This window comes from Periplaneta americana, chromosome 15 (assembly GCF_040183065.1).
Source record: "Periplaneta americana isolate PAMFEO1 chromosome 15, P.americana_PAMFEO1_priV1, whole genome shotgun sequence".
NCBI classification, from domain to species: Eukaryota; Metazoa; Arthropoda; class Insecta; order Blattodea; family Blattidae; genus Periplaneta; species Periplaneta americana.
Window position 1 is genome coordinate 31,695,796 of NC_091131.1, and position 20,638 is coordinate 31,716,433.

The 20,638-nt window shown below is 33.4% G+C and overlaps 1 protein-coding gene across 4 annotated transcripts in view; it reads left to right on the top strand.

Annotated features, from left to right (window-relative positions):
* The window catches only part of LOC138714780 (E3 ubiquitin-protein ligase RNF34), a 29,873-nt gene that overhangs the window by 8,695 nt on the left and 540 nt on the right, over positions 1 to 20,638 (top strand). For 2 of the 4 annotated variants that reach the window (XM_069846905.1, XM_069846903.1), the window contains 3 exons: positions 406 to 602; positions 3,580 to 4,146; positions 7,032 to 7,212. In XM_069846905.1, the coding sequence (XP_069703006.1) occupies positions 406 to 602; positions 3,580 to 4,146; positions 7,032 to 7,212 (945 nt within the window). Of the gene's footprint in view, positions 1 to 405; positions 603 to 3,579; positions 4,147 to 7,031; positions 7,213 to 12,643; positions 20,632 to 20,638 lie in introns of those variants that run through there. The other 2 variants (XR_011336084.1, XM_069846906.1) reach the window with 2 other exon arrangements.

Consider the following 20,638-nt stretch of genomic DNA (forward strand, 5'->3'; position numbering starts at 1 on the left):
AATCATTGTACTGACCACACGATACCTTCATACTAGTTGGATGATCATTCACTTCTGCTGAGGCATATGAATGTGGGGCCAGCGATCGACTGGTTGGCCTTGGTGCTTCATTGGCTGTTGTGTCACAGATTACTATATTGTAAATAAGTTTCTACTAAAAAAAATTCTCTACCAGATCTTAAGGTGCCAATGTACATGATTATTAGCATTTATGTGCCAATGCATCATACTGTTATGTCACAGTTTGACTTTTCTTTTATTATTCTGTCTTTGTGATTGCAAATATATCTTTAATAAAGTTGAAATAAATTGAAATATATTTATTTCAACTTAATAAAATGAAAGCTAACTACATGCAGTTGAGTTATGTTATATGAGTTTACAGCAGTTGTTGAATTGTTTCAGAAAAGGATGATCTAGTGAATTTGCTTATCCGCCATGCTGGTAATTCATCAAATAACTCCCAACGAAGTGATTTTCATAGCAGTCGTAGTGGCCAATATGGAATGCAGGGTGGAGATCACTCTTCAGCAATGCAAGACCAGCCACCTGCTTACTGTTTTCCATCTACCTCAGACACATCTCATAGTACTGATTTTCCGGTAAAGTAATACAGTAGTGTTTAATTATAAATGAAAATAGGGAAAATTTTTTTGTAATAAGAGAAAGTGCAAATTTTAGATTAGTCATGGCTATGATAGAATCTTGTTAGGCCCGATTGTATAAACCATTTAATCTTAGATCAGAGGTTAAATTGATCCTTGTTTCAGCTGAACTTGGAATTTTGTGTTGTATAAAGTCTAATCTGAGATTAATTTGTCTCAAACTAAAGTCAACTTTGACTGAAGAAATTTCTCCGTTTAAGGCCCGATTGTATAAACCATTTAATCTTAGATCAGAGGTTAAATTGATCCTTGTTTCAGCTGAACTTGGAATTTTGTGTTGTATAAAGTCTAATCTGAGATTAATTTGTCTCAAACTAAAGTCAACTTTGACTGAAGAAATTTCTCCGATTAAGTTAGATGATCCAAGTTCAGTTATTTCTTTTCTGTTTGAAATATACGAGTGACAGATTGTGCAAATAAAATATCCATTATTATTAATATTAATAGATATGATAGGTACATTTATATATATTTCTTTCAATTTCTTGCCTTAATACACAAACAATCTTATATTTTATAAGGATCTATCGTGTTCAGCAGTATCAAATAACATAACCTATAATTATATTATGTTTATAACAACCATTAATTATTAACGGATATGATAGGTACATTCATAAATTTTCAATTAACTGTATTACTAAACGAAAATTGTCGTTTTATAAAGCTTTATTATGTTTAGCAGTATCAAACACCATAACATGATAACAACTCGGAGAACAGTAACCTTCTTCTTATTGTCCGCCATTATTTACATTGCACAAAAAACCAGTGTCTCCAACAGAGTTTACGGAAAGTCGTCAAAAAGTAGTTGTAAAGTCGCTAGATTTCTCATTATCGACAAAGAAAGATTAAATTTTGTCAGTATGGGGTGCTAAAAAGGTCGCTAAATTCCTATTTAAGCAATATAAAAGTTAAAAGAAATTGTTGTTGAAAAAGAGTTAAAGTCGCTAGATTGGCAACACTGAACAAACCTGTCCGCGCATCACGTTTTTCACCTGTTTATGCGATGTTGCCAAATCCTTTTCACGTGAACTTAGATTTCATTTGAACCAAGGTAATTTGATCGCAGGAAAGTTTTATACAATAGAAGAAGTGTCTGAACTCGGTTCACTTTTCGATCTTCGATCAAAGTTGATCTTTAGTCAGGGAGATTTATACAATTGGGCCTAAGTTAGATGATCCAAGTTCAGTTATTTCTTTTCTGTTTGAAATATACGAGTGACCGATTGTGCATATAAAATATCCGTTATTATTAATATCAATAGATATGATAGGTACATTTATATATATTTCTTTCAATTTCTTGCCTTAATACACAAACAATCTTATATTTTATAAGACTCTATCGTGTTCAGCAGTATCAAATAACATAACCTATTATTACATATTATGTTTATAACAACCATTAATTATTAATGGATATGATAGGTACATTCATAAATTTTCAATTTACTGTATTACTAAACGAAAATTGTCGTTTTATAAAGCTTTATTATGTTTAGCAGTATCAAACACCATAACATTTTAACAACTCGGAGAACAGTCAACCTTCTTCTTATTGTCCGCCATTATTTACATTGCACAAAAAACCAGTGTCTCCAACAGAGTATACGGAAAGTCGCCAAAAAGTAGTTCTAAAGTTGCTAGATTTCTCATTATCAACAAAGAAAGATTAAATTTTGTCACTATTGGGGTGCTAAAAAGGTCACTAAATCCCTATTTAAGCAATATAAAAGTTAAAAGAAATTGTTGTTGAAAAAGAGTTAAAGTCGCTAGATTGGCAACACTGAACAAACCTGTATAACATGGTCCGCGCATCACGTATTTCACCTGTTTATGCGATGTTGCCAGATCCTTTTCACGTGAACTTAGATTGCATTTGAACCAAGGTAATTTGATCGCAGAAAAGTTTTATACAATAGAAGAAGTGTCTGAACTCGGTTCACTTTTCGATCTACGATCAAAGTTGATCTTTAGTCAGGGAGTTTTATACAATTGGGCCTTAAAGTTACTTTTGTTTGGTCACACTCTTTAGTGCAGACATTCTTATTTTAGACAGTAAAGCACAGAACACCTGCCATGATTGTTCACTGGTATTGGCAAATGTTCCCATATTGCCAAGTCATTCATTCATTCATAGTTTTCTGCCCAAGGGTTAGGTTCTTCACTGCAAACCCAACATTCTTCAATCTTTACTCTTTCCTGTCCTCCTCTTACTCTCCGCATATAATCCATATATCTTAATGTTATCTATCATCTGATATCTTCTTCTGCCTCGAACTTTCTTGCATTCACCATTCCTTCCAGTGCATCCTTCGGTAGGCAGTTTCTTCTGTCAGTGACCTAGCCAGTTTCTTTTTCTCTTTCTGATCAATTTCAGCATTATTCTTTCTTCACCTACTCTTTTCTTATTTTGTCTGTCCATTTCACATTTTCCACATTTCAAATATCTTCAGCTGTTTCTCTTCACTTTGTCGTAATGTCCATATTTCTGCCTTATGAACTGCGACACTCCACACAAAGCACTTCACTAGTCTCTTCCTTAGTTCTTTCTCCAGAAGTTCACAGAAGATGCTCATTTTTCTTTTGAATGCTTCTTTTGCCAATGTTATTCTCCTTTTGACTTCCTGGCTGCAGCTCATGTTACTACTTACAATACATCCCAAGTATCTGAAGCTGTCCACTTGTTTTACTGTCGCATTTCGAATTCATACATTTACCTACTTTATTTTTCTTCCAATGTAATTTAAAATTCATCATTCTTGGCTTGGTTTAAACATATTCCGCATGTGTGTGCATCCATGCTTGCGTGCGCTTTTTTTTTTCTTCTTCCAAAGATGAGCATTATAATCTATAAGCCACTAACTAATTGTGACTTCATGTTAAGTAATCAAACAATATTGTTCTACAGAATTCTAGGGTTTCCAATGAGAGAGCTGCAGCTGCTGGGTCTGGTGCAGAAGACGCTGCCACTGTTCCTAGTTCAACTCCTGAACATCAAGAGACAGCTACAACAAGCTCACCCGCATCGCATGATACTACATGTCACATTTCCACCAGTAGTAGTTCATCCAGCACGCCTTCAAATAAGGAATGGTTTGGGGAGCAGTCACCTACCGATGTTGATATTGTAGAGTTGACAGACTGGGCTGGAGACTCGAGCAATTCGGATTCTGGACCTGAACCCACAATAACAATTGCAGAAGACGAATCCCCACGAAGAGTGGTTAGTGAAGGGACTGGTGTTGTAGTGTCAGAGGTACCAGAAACTACAAGTGCTGCACAAGCAACAACTGCAAATAATGAAGCTGCAGATGTGAGTGTAGATGACGTCGAGTCAATGGAAGTTGATGAAGTTGCAGAAATGGTTGCAGAAAACTCTGAAGATGATTTTGAAATTATTGGTGCTGTGCCAACAGAAACAGCAGATGAGACCTTGGATGATGGTGCCATTAAGGAGCCTATCATCACAACTCAGGTATGAAGCTATTTTAACAAAGTGCAGTTGATTTGTGGAGAGGGATTACTCAAGGCAGCTTATTGTCAATATCATTCTCTTCCATATCCTCGTTTCTTCTCTTCTCGTAATTTTACTTTCATTTTTCTCTTCATGTATTTTCTCCTTCTCGCCCTCCTCAACTTATTTTTCTCCAGTCTTCTTTGCATAATTTTTTTTTCTGGTTCAGTTTCTCCTCATCTTCATCTTCCTTATTACAACCAATATAGATTTTACCTTTGTAAAGATTATCCTGCATGGGGTTCTGTTATAAGTATAAGTAATTATTTATTTTCCACTTCGTGATTTATTTTATCCTCGTTATTTTGGATTTGTAAGGTTCTAGAATGGTCTTTTACTTCATTTGTGAACAATTGCAATGCTGTACCCAAATGCTGTTTAGAATGCGGCACAATTTCTGTTACATTCATGTTCAAATTTATTTTCTATATCTTTAAAGAGAAACTCCAGTTTCACTGAACCAATTCAAATGCTGCATTATGCTCATAAAATACAGTGAAGGCCATGTGTATAGTAAAGCTTAAATTATCGTCCTTCACTACTTCACACAAAACTATAACAGTTATCAAAAAATTATATATATATATATATATATACACATACATACATACATACAGGGTGTAACTGAATGACTTTTTCAAAATTTGTGGGAATGCAGAGGGTGATGTGGTGAAAAATTTCACCAAAGAACCCATGACCAAAAATGAAAATTGGAGTATCTACAGCACTGCGAGAGGTTGCTTTCTGTGTATTCCTTAAGCTAAATAAAACATCAGAGTAGGTGGAAGAACTTATTGACTTCACATTTACAATGAAGTTCAAAGTGACGACCGCGAACTTTGTTACCTAGCATGCAACGACGAATCGTGATTCCATGCTCTCCTCCTATGGTATCAAATGCTGTAAAGATGCACTCAGTAAGCTCATTTACTGTTTCTTCTGGTATTGCTTACACAATAGCCTTCACGTACCTCCAAAGTAAAAAGTCAGCATGGTTGAAGTCAGGAGAGTGCATAGGCCAAGGGACTGGGCATCCCCTTCCAATTACTCTCTGCTTGAAGATACTATGAAATACATGGGCCAGGTGATCGAAGTGCAATGGATCACAATTGTGCTGGTACCACTATCACGCAATTGCAAGAGAATGTCCTCTAGAAGTTACGGCAAGGCATGCTGTAGATACTCCAATTCTTATTTCCAGTCATATCATCTTTACTTCTCCACAAATTTTGAAAAAGTAATTCAGTTACACTCTGTATATATGTATATAGGGTGAACTGTAAGTAATGTCATTAATTTCAGGGGGTTATTCTTTGATGTATCTCAAATAAAAAAGTTTAATACAATTTTTGCTTCATCTACGAAATAAAAATTATTTTATATGAAACATTTCATAGCATGTTTTGGGAAAGCCATTGATTTAATTTCCAATACACTCAGTCAATTTAAGAGAGCAGTGTATTATGATGATAAATGCTTGAAAGAATTTTAATTTTGTCTTTTATATTTGTAGAAATTTGATCCAAACAAATGTAACTTTTTGTTCTACAAAAGAATTTTACAATGTTACATTTAGGGCCGATTGTATAAACCATTTAATCTTAGATCAGAGGTTAAATTGATCCTTGTTTCAGCTGAACTTAGAATTTTGTGTTGTATAAAGTCTAATCTGAGATTAATTTGTCTCAAACTAAAGTCAACTTTGACTGAAGAAATTTCTCCGATTTAGTTAGATGATTCAAGTTCAGTTATTTCTTTTCTGTTTGAAATATACGAGTGACAGATTGTGCAAATAAAATATCCATTATTATTAATATTAATAGATATGTTAGGTACATTTATATATATTTCTTTCAATTTCTTGCCTTAATACACAAACATTCTTATATTTTATAAGGCTCTATCGTGTTCAGCAGTATCAAATACATAACCTATAATTATATTATGTTTATAACAACCATTAATTATTAATGGATATGATAGGTACATTCATAAATGTTCAATTAACTGTATTACTAAACGAAAATTGTCGTTTTATAAAGCTTTATTATGTTTAGCAGTATCAAACACCATAACATGATAACAACTTGGAGAACAGTCAACCTTCTTCTTATTGTCCGCCATTATTTACATTGCACAAAAAAACAGTGTCTCCAACAGAGTGTAATACGGAAAGTCGCCAAAAAGTAGTTGTAAAGTCGCTAGATTTCTCATTATCAACAAAGAAAGATTAAATTTTGTCACTATGGGGTGCTAAAAAGGTCACTAAATCCCTATTTAAGCAATATAAAAGTTAAAATAAATTGTTGTTGAAACAGAGTTAAAGTCGCTAGATTGGCAACACTGAACAAACCTGTATAACATGGTCCGCGCATCACGTATTTCACCTGTTTCTGCGATGTTGCCAAATCCTTTTCACGTGAACTCAGATTGCATTTGAACCAAGGTAATTTTATCGCAGAAAAGTTTTATACAATAGAATAAGTGTCTGAACTCGGTTCATTTTTCGATCTTCGATCAAAATTGATCTTTAGTCAGGGAGTTTTATACAATCGGGCCTTAGTAACACAGAACCTAATGAACTTAATATTTGATTTATTGACAACACTTATAATTTGCACAAATTCACTATCAGCTACAAACATGTCCCTTCCTCCCCCACAAATTGAGGACAATTCCATTACAGCTTTATGAAACAGGTCTCCAGAATACTGAAAACACGTCTGTCAGTCAAGTTTCTAAATCAGTCTTTTGTATCACCTCACTTATTTACTTCATATGATGACAATATAAATATCTTTCAGCTTTGTAGTAGTTTTTTTAATATGATGTCCATGTCATTCTAGGCTTGCACTGGAATAACTTTAGCCAGTATTGAAAGTGTGGAAGATCTTGAGAAGCTTACAGTGAAACAGTTGAAAGAACTGTTATCACTAAACAGAGTTGACTACAGGGGCTGCTGTGAAAAACCAGAGCTTATAGAAAGAGTAACCCGTCTGTGGCATGATGATGCTCAGACAAGGAAAGGTAAACACTGGCTTTATGTTATATTAGACACTGATTTGCTCTTTCTATTGTACGTTTATATAATGCGATTTAAAATGGGCAATCAAAACTTTAGCGATGTGCACAGGGCTTCAAGTATAACAGAGAGAAAACTATTCCTGCTGAATTCAGTCTCTGGTGTTCTGCACCCCAGACTTTGCTTGGCTTTCAAAGGCTGCACCTTGGAAAAATCCATGTATTTAAGCTTACATTGGCCCATTGTGCGTCCTATAAATGCTATGATTGATCAAGTCTGACAGGTGGCCTGGGTGACATAATTCTGATGCTCACAGGTGGGAAAACAGAACTTATTAAACTGCTACATAAAGGCGATATTGATGTTTTTGAAATTATGGAAGCCAACACCACCTTAGATCAACAAAAATTTCTAAACATGAAATGATATTACACTTACATACTACTCAAGAAAAGACAAATACAGACGTGGACAAATTATTAACAAAATTGACGATTTTTATGATAATTCTGTTTACAAAATTTGACTTTTCAATTTAGACTACAGTTGACAATTTTGCATATTTCTATCATTACAGTAGACAGAAATATGCAAAAATGTCAACTGTAGTTTAAAGTGAAGAGTTAAATTTTGTAAAAATATATAATAAAAATCTTCAATTTTGTTAATAATTTGTAAATTAGCAAAAATGTCAACTACAGTCTAAATTGAAGAGTCAAATTTTGTAAAACTATAAAATAAAAATCATCAGTTTTCCTAATAATTTGGAAATATCCAAAATGCCAACTGTATTCCAAATTGAAGAATCGAATTTTGTAAAAATATATAATAAAAACCTTCAGTTTTGTTAATAATTTGTAAATATGCAAAAATATCAAATGTAGTCCAAATTGAAGAGTTAAATTTTCTAAAAATGTACAATACAAATCTTCAGTTTTGCTAATAATTTGGAAGTACGCAAAAATGTCAACTGTAGTCTAAATTGAAGAATCATGTTTTGAAAAAATATATAATAAAAATCTTCAATTTTGCTAATAATTTGTCCACGTCTGTAGGTAGTGGAATTGTAATTGGAGTTAAAAGTAATATAATCTCAACTTTCAAAATTGTAAAAGAAATCAATGAAACAGATAAAATGGATATAAATTAGAATTATGGAAAAATAAGTATTATTTTCTCAAATATTTTATATCAATTGTGTACTAAAATGAGTTAACACTCCACAAAATAAGATTATTGACCCAATTTGACGGTTATATTGTATTCTCTTGAAGTGAGACTCAAGATATAACCCTAGCATATAGCAGTTGCCACCTCTTTTTGCGTCTCTAACCTCTAACAGTTTCTACGAGCTCAAAGTATTTCGTAAAGAACGAGAACTGGAAACAGCAATGAAGATTTGGCAATCTTCATTGGTGGTAAATTTCTTTAATGGAGGCATGCAAAGTTCGTACCACATTGTAACAAATGCCTCAGTTGTCACGATGGTTTGGTTATATAGAGAAACAAATTATGGTTGTAAATGAGGCTTAGATATAATAAACCATATAGTCTATATTTATTTATTTTTTGGTTAATGACGACTGGCCCTTACTTTCTGAATGGCTCTCATATAACTTCACTTCCTCATCAACTGTAATCAAGGTCACATTTATAGTTTTCTAGCTAGAAATCTGTCACCCACTACTAGGCTTGAGCTGACAATTACTTGGATTCGAAGGTAGGCATGGTAACCTATATCATTATGGCTTTTTTTTTTAATTCTTGTCTTAATTAATAGTTATTTATGGTACTTGTGAGGTAAGTGCACCTTCATTGGGCAAGTGGAAAGATTTAAGCACGAGGCGTTAGCCGAGTGCTCAAATTACACGATCGCAATAAAGATCACGCTCACAAGTACCATACGTAATTTTATCTATGACCATAACGAAAAATTATGTTTTATAAAAGAAAATATGTTGAAAATAAGTCCTCATATAATCACATACCATGGCATGGATTGTAGAATCGATACGTGTACTAGGTAGGTCATGATGTAGGTGGCCATGATTAATAAAGAATGGTATCTAAGGCATTGGATAAATAACAAATTATAATTAATTATATAATTTTAATATATATTTTTTTTCATTTTAAACGTGTATTTTCGTCTTTTTGAAGTTTCAGAGATTATTTAGAAGTGTTCACGGGACTAATGTGATTAAAATAATTTCACATTTTACTTCTGTAAACTTGAGAGGAATATTAAAACTTAATTGCACATCGTGTCTGTTTAACTCAGTTGACTAACGCGTGTTGTTTTAAAATCCTATAAACCCAACTTCGCAGGTTCAAGTCTCCTCGCATCCCAAAAGGTAAATTATTACAACATTTTAAAAAGATGCATATTAGATATGGATGTAATGCACAAATTACGACGTAGCAGATAGAGAAAAGAGAAGGAGATTGAGTGTATGTATATTTAAGAAATGGTAAAAAAAGTAGAGGTAGTGACATCTAGTAACTAATATATTAACTTCTTGAGTAGTAGTTGAATGGAAAAGTATACGTGTGTACCCGGGTACTAGGAAAATACTAATGAACTGTGAGGTAAAGTCTTTATCTCACTAGTGGAATAAAGTAATGCTGAATAAAAGCCTACTTTACAAACGCAAAAGTATTTAGTAAAGGCATGTTTTTCGTTATGGTCATGAATAAATAATCTTTATTGTACAGAAATAAGTACATCATAGGTATGAATAACTGGAACAGAAAAAATAACTTAACACTTGTTTATGGGTATTGTCCACTGACAGTCCCAAAATAAACTTATTTGATATTGTAAATAAGATATAATTTATAAGCAATAATAAGGAATAGACCTCGGATTTTTTAGGCATTGAAAAATGAAGTTTTAAGTGCCTAAAAGATGTTTAAAATCTCTTAGTTTAGGCCTAACTCAGTGAAATTAGGCATTAAAATATATTGAATACATGACAAAAATGAATATATACTCGTTACACAAAAATTAATAAATGAAATCGTTTTATTTTCTCTTATATAAATGTTATTCACTGTTTGGTTAACTTCCATAATTAATAATTAAGTGCACAATACATTACCATAATTTTTTTCTGAATTCTGCTTTGTTAAACCGTGCCTTTTGTCAGTGTGGATTATTTTAATTGAAACATGTAGGAGCAAACTTGAAATTGGCCACAGTTGATACATCAATACCATCTGAATGTTATTGTGTTTTTCCCTATTAACATGTGGGAGATGGAATAATGCATCACAGTACCACTAGAAACAACAATCAACAGAAAATCCCACTAATTAGGTTTTTTTTATTACTTGTTCTCTTACCCTGTCCCGTTTTATTGCATTTCAGGACACTTTCAATTGCATTCAACTCATCGCCCTATCTTATTGTAGTCTCTATAGCACCAACCCTTGTCCTAGGAACATCAATGCAACCAGCTTGAGTGAGCAACGAAATATCAAATACACTGCCGAGCAAAAAAAAACGCAACACTTGAATAAATTTGAAATATCAATCTGTAATACAAATTATAACATTTCCGTTTGCTTCTATGGACCTGTTTGTGTTAGGGAAGTGTTAATTCATGTTTTGGGAAGAAAAGTATACCCATTGGGTCGTTTGTGACACCCTCTTTGCCACTTTCTATCCGGTACAACCCTAAACCCAAGCAGCTAAAAGAAAGTTACAACACTATAGTTTTCTTTTTTTGGTTATAATGGAATTCTGTGATATTGAACTCAGTTTTCAACAACATGTAAGAAAGTTAAGATGACGTTAAGCCCCATGAACGCCGCTAGAGCAGTCGCGTTGGTAGAGGATAACCGCAGTTTACGTTATGTGACTCAGGTGTTGCATACAATTCCGTTGACGGTTTTACGTACAGTGCAAAGATACAAGGAACTTGGTTCATATTCTCGAAGACCGAGATATGGTAGGAAAAGGTCAACTTCTTGCTATAGATGACCAGTTCTTGCGCCTTCAAGTGCCGCGTAACCGCCACACCACTGCGGTCGAAGCCAGAAATCGACTAGACTAAGTGCGAGATGTGAATTTCAGTGAGTGGACTGTGAGGAGGAGGTTACATGATGCTGGCCTGATATCCAGAAGATCTGCCCTTGGCTCAGAACTTACAAGACAACATCATCAAGCTCGCTTACAATTTTCAAGGGAACGTCAGAAATGGGCTGACAAACAGTGGGGAACAGTTCTGTCCTCATATGAGTCCTGATTCTGCCTCAGATCCTCAGATGGAAGAGAAAGAGTGTGGAGGACTGGAGAAAGGTATTCTCCATGCAAATTTTTATCAAGGACAGCATTTCAAGGCGGTTCAGTGATGGTGTGGACAGATGTCAGTTTGACTGCACGAACGAATCTTGTTTTGTGGAAGATGGGTTTCTTACTGCCCATCGCTACATTGAAGAAATTCTTGGGCAACATGTTCTTCCTTTTAAATCATTTATTGGTGACAATTACGTGCTCATACAAGACAATGCACGTCCTCGTGTGGCGCGATACGTCCTCCAGTACCTCAATGAAGTAGGGATCCAACTCATGCAATGGCCGTCACGCAGTCCAGATCTTAACCCAATTGATCATCTGTGGGACATTTTAGGAAGGAATGTCCGTCAACATGCTCCAGATACTCTTCAAGAGCTACGGAGCCATGTATGCGACACCTGAGCCACATAACGTAAGCTGCGGTCATCTTTTTCCAACATGACTACTCTAGCGGCGTTCTAGGGGGTTAACGGTATCTTAACTCTCTTAAATGTTGTTTAAAACTGAGTTCAATATCACAGAATTCCATTATAACCAAAAAGAGAAAACTATAGTGTTGTAACTTTGTTTTAGCTGCTTGGGTTTAGGGTTGTAAATTTTAATGGCACAGCAATAAATATACAGTACCAGACAGGAAGTGACAAAGAGGGTGTCACAAACGACCCAATGGGTATACTTTTCTTCCCAAAACATGAATTAACACTTGCCTAACACAAACAGGTCCATAGAAGCACACAGAAATGTTATAATTTGTATTACGGATTGATATTTTAAATTTATTCAAGTGTTGCGTTTTTTTTGCCCGGCAGTGTATATTCATACTATAACAAAAATAATTTCACTGTTAATTTTGGCATTTGAGGCAAAAAATAACGAAAATAGGGCCCAATCATTTCAGGGAATTTTAAGATACTTTCGGTTAACATAGCATTTTAGACACTAAATCACGGAAAAAGGCCTTCATCACAATTTTAGGACATAATGAAATTCTTACAGTAGTATTGATTTTTCAAGAAACGTGAAGATGTTTTCACTTTCTAGTAAAGGAACAAAATGGGCATTTGCCCTAAAATCCGAGGTCTATAAGTGAGTGATGTGTACAGAGAAGTAAGAAGAAGTGATGTGTGTTTACACAGGTTTGGACACCATGAGCATGGACGAACTCTGTAAAATTTGCATGGATGCACCTGTGGAATGTGTAATGTTGGAGTGTGGTCATATGGCAACTTGTACAGCGTGTGGGAAACAGCTCAGCGAATGCCCCATCTGTCGTCAGTTTGTAGTTCGGATTGTGCGGACATTTAGAGCGTGAATTATAATTCGAGGAATTTTGTAACTTTACAAATTACTATAAACCCTGTAGCAGGTCCCTGTGCATCCTCCGTGCCAGTACAATATACTAGGTAAGTATGACACAGCCTCTCTGCCAGTTCTAAAGGAACAAATAAAACGTTTGCTTATATTTTGATGTACCAATCACATTGGCCTGTCATCTAAAATATAATCTTGTTACTCATTTTTATTATATACATATAATTTTGGTCTGTATACTGTCTTATTATATCTGTTCGGAGTATTTTAGTTTTATTAGTACAACCAGTCCAAAGATTATTGTCATGATAGTTTTTAATAATTGGATACCCTCTCGGAATAAGGGTCTAAGTACATAGGGAAACAGTGTACCATATACTCTGATTCTGGAGAGGTGGGTACTCAATTGTATGACATGTGAATTGTGTTGTGGTATATTTGCAGTTCCTATATATCGTTGATTAAGAATGCAATACGAATTTGAAAGCAGATGAAAAGCATTCCAAATATGCATTAGTTCCATCTGGTAAGGATATATAGGTAACGGTGTTATTAAATCATTTTGTATTGCTGCTATTTTTTATTAATATTAAGTTCTCTTGAACAATATATATTTAATTTATTAATAAATCTATTGCATAGTAATTTAATTCTATGGTATATGCAACAGGGACCACAAATCTTCTTCTACAATATGAAGATAGTCTTTTTTTTTTTCTTACGTACTTAAAGGCTTTTGAGTTTGGAAAATGTGATATACAAAATAAGCATCTGTTGCCTTACCGTAATGTTACTGATTTTGATAAAAATATATATTTACAGAAAAGACAGTATACATATAAATTTGATGTTAGTTATTCGCTAGATGTGTTCAAATCTTGTTAATAAATACACAGAAAATATTAAATGTATGATTTCTTCTTATAAGCTAACAAATCATGTAGTAAATATGTAAGTAAGGCAGTTTATAAAAAATATAAATTTAGATATCATTTAGGGAAGCTAAAATAATCGTAACGAAAGTAATCCTTGCCAACAATATAAGAATAAAGAAGTTATGTGAATTATGAATAATAAATTTAAGAGAAATTATCTTCTGCCAGTTTTATGTAAGAAGTTGATCAAGATGTTAGATTTTCTCTGATAGTGTAAATTAGATAAGATATAAAATTCACTTCTTCCAGAATGACATACTCCAAATGGGCAGAAAAAATCGTATTTAAATAATTAGATAAATAAATATATAAACTATAAGACTTGTAATGGACTGTAAGTATTTTAAATAGCTCCAAATTGAAGCTTGTTCATAAACCTTGATACTGTTCTCCAACCAGGAGATAAATTGTGAAAGGAATGTGCTTATATTGCGTCATCTATTGGAGCGAAGTAGATAGATAATATTAGAGTTATAACGTCAGTTTAAAAATCATGTGCTCTCCTGCATATGTTATTTCCTTTATGGAGGGATTAAAAGACCATGAGGTTAACAGTGATCTAATTTTGTAACTAGGGTAGTATAAAAATGTTTATATCAGTGTTATGGTTTGTGCTTTGAGAGATAGCCAATAGATATACGAGTACCCACGTGTGTGACCTTATGAAATCAACATTCACTCATAGCATCAGCCCGCTTCGTTTTATTCCCTGGAGACTTTCTCGTGGTTGGAGTACAGTAGTTTATTAACCCTTTTACTGTGTAAATTAAGAAGTTTATGAATAAACAAATCATCATCTTCCTCCAGGCAAGTAGAAGTTCCAATAATTAAAGATATTTTATACATTGATTTTTTTGGACTGAGTAAGATTGATGTTATGATGTTAAGGCTACTGCAGAGATATTTTTTATTGTGATTGCAGAATATATCTTCTGGTCAATATTATTTGAATTTTGCTGAACTAAACTTATTGCTAGTATTCATCTGTGATTGTCTAGTCAATCGGGTAACGAATTATAAGAAGTAGGTAAGTATTTGATTTCGTTAGAGTATTTTTGGGTGACGTATGAGTTGTTAAGTTCAAGAATCAATTGTAAACAATGGCAGGGGATATTTCTCTGGATGCATACAGCCTTGTACCAAGAGTTCTTTCCTTAGAATAAGAAGATTGGACTGTAACATTTTCCGAGTGCTCTTATTTCCTTGTCCCATGAAAGCCTTTGTGGCATCATGTATAGTCATATTTAGTCTAGTAGAATTTTTACTTTATTTTATTAATAGACTCACGAAAGGAGAGTGAGAAACGTTTTAGCTATGTATGTGTGTGTGTGCGTGTATGTATGCTTGTATTTTTCATAAATTACTTATTTTTTTTAGTATGATTTGTTATGTAAACAAAATGGTTCATACCTGTAAAAATTCGAAGAATAAATTTCTGTAGTAATGTTGAAAAATAAGCAGCAGTATGTTCATGAACATTATGTAATTATAAACGGGAAATTTTTGTGACTCTTTCCCTTTATGAAATACTGTATATGTAGCAATATATAAACCACAGAATTAGAATGCTTGCTGGAGTAAGAGCAATCATCCAAATTGAAAAAAAATTGGATAATTTCATTCATAGTTCTCTGCCCAAGGGCAGGTCTTTCACTCCAAACCGAGTTTTCTCCAATCTTTCCTATTTCCACCTTCCTCTTTGCCTCCTCATGTGATCCACATATCTTAATGTCGTTTATCATCTGATATTTTCTTCTGTCCCGAACTCTTCTTCTGTTCACCATTCCTTCCAGTGCATTCTTCAGTAGGCAGTTTCTTCTCAGCCAGGTACCCAACTAATTTCTTTTCCTCTTCCTGATCAATTTCAGCATCATTCTTTCTTTACCTGCTCTTTCCAACACAGCTTCATTTCTTATTCTGTTTGTCCACTTCACATGTTCCATTCTTCTCCATATCCACATTTCAAATGCTTCTATTCGCTTCAATTCACTTCGTCGTATTGTCCATGTTTTTGACCCCATACAATGCCACACTCCACACAAAGCACTTCACTGGTCTCTTTCTTAGTTATTTTTACAGAAGTCCGCAGAAGATGCTCCTTTTTCTATTAAAAGCTTCCTTTGCCATTGCAATCCTCCTTTTGACTTCCTGGCAACAGCTCATGTTACTGCTACCCAGGAGCGTATTTTGCGGGCTACTGGGGCTACTGGCGGTAGCCCAAGGAAATTACAAAAGAAAAAGTTTATAATATAACATAATGTAATAATTTTGTATTATTAGTTTTACCATAGTAATTAAAATTAAAGTAATTGTTAGATATATTTTGTGTAATAATAGGGTCAGCGGTAGCCCAAACCCTCTGCTGCTACCCCATGTATTTGAAGCTGTCCACTTGCTTTACTGGCTCATTTAGAATTTTCAAGTTTACTTTCTTTATTTTTCTTTCTATGACCATTGTCTTCGTTTTATTTGCATTAATCTTCATCCCATATTGCTCACAGCTGTCATTTAGCTCCAGTAGCATAACCTTTAGTATTATCTTCTCTTCTGCTAACAATGCCATATCATCAGCAAATCTTATAAAATTTATTCTTCTTCCTCCTACTATTACTCCTCCCAAGTTCTGAAAACAGTTCTTCACTATATCTTCAAATAGATGTTGAATCTTGTTGTATAATTTGACATTGTAACATAGAGTTGCTATATGCAGAAATTAAGTAACCTATGATAATAAAAAAATCAAGAAATTGACTTGGTCACTGGCTAAGAAGAAACTGCCTAGTGAAGGATGTACTGGAAGGAATGGTGAACGGAAGAAATGTTTGAGACAAAGAAGATATCAGATGATAAAGAACATTAAGATATATGGATCATATGCGGAGACTAAGAGGAAGGTGGAAAATAGAAAATATTGTAGAATGCTGGGTTTGCAGTGAATGACTTGTCCTTGGGCAGAAAACTATGAATGAAATTAAATAAAAATCGCCAACATCTGCAAAGTAACTTTTACCAAATCATCTTTTTCGTAATAATCAGTTGATTACTTACTTGCATGTTATATCAGCTGATTAATTTTCTTATGTTCTCAGGTCTGTCTTACAGTCTCCATTCTGTTTCATGAAATAACATTTTCTTTGTCTCTAGAATTCTCCCCTCCTCTTTCCTGAGGTAGTTGACTTCGTGTCATTTATCCAAGCATCCCACCTATGAGCAATGTGCCAAAGCTGTAATTTCTTTTGCCACTGTAGGCATTGCCCTTGATGCACTAAGGATAGGGTTACCACATGTCCGGGTTTTCCCTGACATGCTCTAGTTTTCCATACATCCAGGAACATCTGAGGGGGATTTTAATAAATCTCCTGAGTATGGATTTAAATGTTTTGCATTTTAAAAAGTCAGTCATACACATTCGAAAGTAATTATAACAGATACAAGAACAAAGATTATAATTTTTAAGGATGGAGAAGTTGATGTCACTGAAATGCAGCGAATATAAATTATCAAGGTACACAACAATCAGATGTTGAGCCACGATGTATTAATGCAAATGCAATATTGAAACAAATTTCTTTTTAATACAGAGCCAGTGGACGAAAGAAAGAAATCATCTCTCAGTTGACTCGATTAAGAATATCATACCCAAAATATGAACTATAATGATTTTCATAAACATCTTCAAAATAATGGGAATTTAATTGAAAGTCAAAAAATATGTTATGTATTCAATATTGAATTCATTTTACTACCACAGTTCTATTATTGGTATATTATATCTATTGTTATTACAGAAATTTTAACTATTAAAATATTTGTATTATTGTATGTGGCAATGTTGTAAGTTTGAAAATGAACATTTTTAATTTTAGTGTCCAGTACTACTTTTTAGCTTGCGATATCCTTGGTCCCAGAAATTTCATCTGGTAATCATAAGGAAGGCGAACTACATAGCACCACATGATGATTAATGGAGCTATGGTGAAATACTGGTAGAGGAAATGGGAGTACCCCACAGAAACCTATCAAGCAATGTCTTCGTCATCCTAGTTTTCACTTGGACCCTCTGTGATTCGAACCTGTGTTACTAGTGAGGACATTTATATTTATGCGTGTATGTATATTTAAAAGACTAATCAATGAAAGCTTAAAAATTAATATAACACACTCTTCTTATCATAAATCACGAAAGTAAATTTTCAAAATCAACAATAATTGTAAAACTTGCATTGAAAAATATGGTGTGTGTATGTAAAAACTTGGAATACGTTGCACATAACATTTTTTGTATGTTCTTGTTCTTACTCCAACTAGCATGTATGTTACGCATATTTGGTATTCTTTGTGCTTTGTATGTGCTAAAAATTCAAATGAGAAGAGACAATTTAACCCATTGAATGTTTGTCTATGTATGATAAAAGCAACAGCAGTTCAGAAAATAATTCTGTAATAGTACATTATGCAACGAGCCTATAATGGTAGTAATTAAGGCGCAAGTATGTTTGTTTATGAAACGAGCGCAAGTGAGTTTCATAATTTTCATACAAGTGTCTTAATTACCATTGTAGGCAAGTTTCATACGACTTTTTATGCTCGACCATATTTCTAACTTGAAATTATTCAAAAGTAGGTCATGTTATGGTTATGTAAGTGAGTAGCAAACTGACCTGAATTGTGAGATGTGCGCAGACGCGAAAGTATTGATTTTTTCCGAGACCGAATGTCATTGACCTTGATATAACATAGAGAATAGGATGAACATTAGTCTTGATATAACCTGGAAATTGATTTAGAATTGAAAAACGAGATGATAAATTGAATTTATTTGAATATTATTTACAATTAACGCTAATTATTATAGTAACAGAACATAACCTTCTGCGACATATTGGATTTGCAGCCTCCGTGACTTTTCGCTAATTGTTTTTCGATTGCATATCCGAGAATAATCGATACTTGCTGTTTTATAATGGTACAAAGGTGATTTGTCATTGGCTGAATACCTGAACTTTAATGAATAGATGTACTTTAATGAGGTGCATTAAAGGGCTACTACCAGGTGTATAATTACTACATTTCGGCATGGTCGAGCATAAAATATATAATATATACATAAATTGAGATGAATGATAATGATTGGATGTCGGAAGTTTCGACCAGTATATCAGAGTGAAGCTTGATAAAAATTTAGAAAATAATTTCTTCCTACATGCATTTTGCATGCATTAATAACATTCCACCATATTTTCCCATTCTCATACACAAATTAACCTATGTTAAATATCTTAATATTCAACGATTGAAACTTCTGTTTTTTCTGATAAAAATGACACAAAATGTACAATCTGTTTCACTAACTAAACATTTATCCCACCAGTGTTTCAGCTTCTTCCTTGTATCTTCCACAAAACATTTAATATTCTGACATCTCAAATTCTTCTTTCAAAGCCTTAAGAGTACATATTGCAGGTCCATGAGGGACTGGAAGGTATTTGTATGTCTGTAAGTTTCTTGAAGATGATTGTGAAGTTGAGACAAAGAGTACGTCACTCCAACCTACGGTGCAAATATCTTAGCAAACTCGTATTTATTCTTCTCAAATGGAAGGTAAAATCTTGCTCACAGTAACCAGTGTCTCAAATTGTAATTGTGGATTAATTTTTAGTTTTGTAATTAGATTAATAATTGTAGATTTCATCTTCTGAAATATTTGCAGCAAATGAGCCTTCACATATTTTTTTTTTTAAATGATCACAATCTATATAATTTCAATTCATTTGCAGTTACTGTTTTGCCAAACAATTGTTCACCCCCCTTATGAATGTCTATGAGAAAACCATATTTCTTTTATATTAGACGCACCTTACAGCATTCATGGCATTTCCCTTGCTCAAAAAAATTAATGAATAAAAAATAAAATATCAGTTTATGATTATAAAGTAAATATGTAGATTGCTGTTTAGAAACCTTATAATAAAACAAAATTTGAGTACTAGTAATTATACTGATGAGGAATGCTTCCTGCCATCAAAAAAGTTTTAAAGTTTTGTGAGAAAATTGTTTATGATATTCTTCATTTTAATCTAATTTTCTTTCAGATAGGCGACTAAGGTACTTTTTCTTTTAAGCACAAAACAAGAAAAGGGATTTCCAGTGATGTGAATGCACATGACTTATTTGACATTTATCTTTCTTGTGTTACTTTAAAGTTATTTGATACATCAGTAGGAAATAACAGAATTTAGAAAGATAAATAACAGTTCCAGTTTCAGCAATCATGCACAAAACATTTGACATAACAAAATGAATTCAAAATTTGGTTGCCTGAATATGCTTGCACACTTTATTTCCAGTTAAGAGTTCAGTTTTTTAATATATTTAATTTAGGAAATTAAAGAAGTCTAATAATAATGAAATTATTTGTTATCATTAATATAGGTATTGTAAATTTCTCTGTAATAAATTCTATACTGTTTTGTATATCATTATAAGAGGATACATTATATTTAGGGATTGAGAGATCTTGCTGTGTTTCTTTTGCCTTGTGTAAAAATGCTTGCCATTCGGATTATAGCACAATAAGTCATGATTGTGGTAACTGGTGCTGTAGCATATACCTGAGGAATAGTAACCATTGTATAATTAGTGCCAGTAAGACATTGCTCATTGATACAGGCAAGAAACTAATGGCCTATGTCCTTGGAAAGTTCTAACATTAATTTTTATTGGTCTACAGTGTTATCTCTTAATATCAGATATTGATATACTACTTGCAATATAAGGCCAAATAATCAGCAGAAAGAATGTATTATTCTATGTCAGTAAAATATTGTGTATAATCTTATATATATTTCCTGTCAGTAAAAATTTTTACATATAAGCAATGCATTG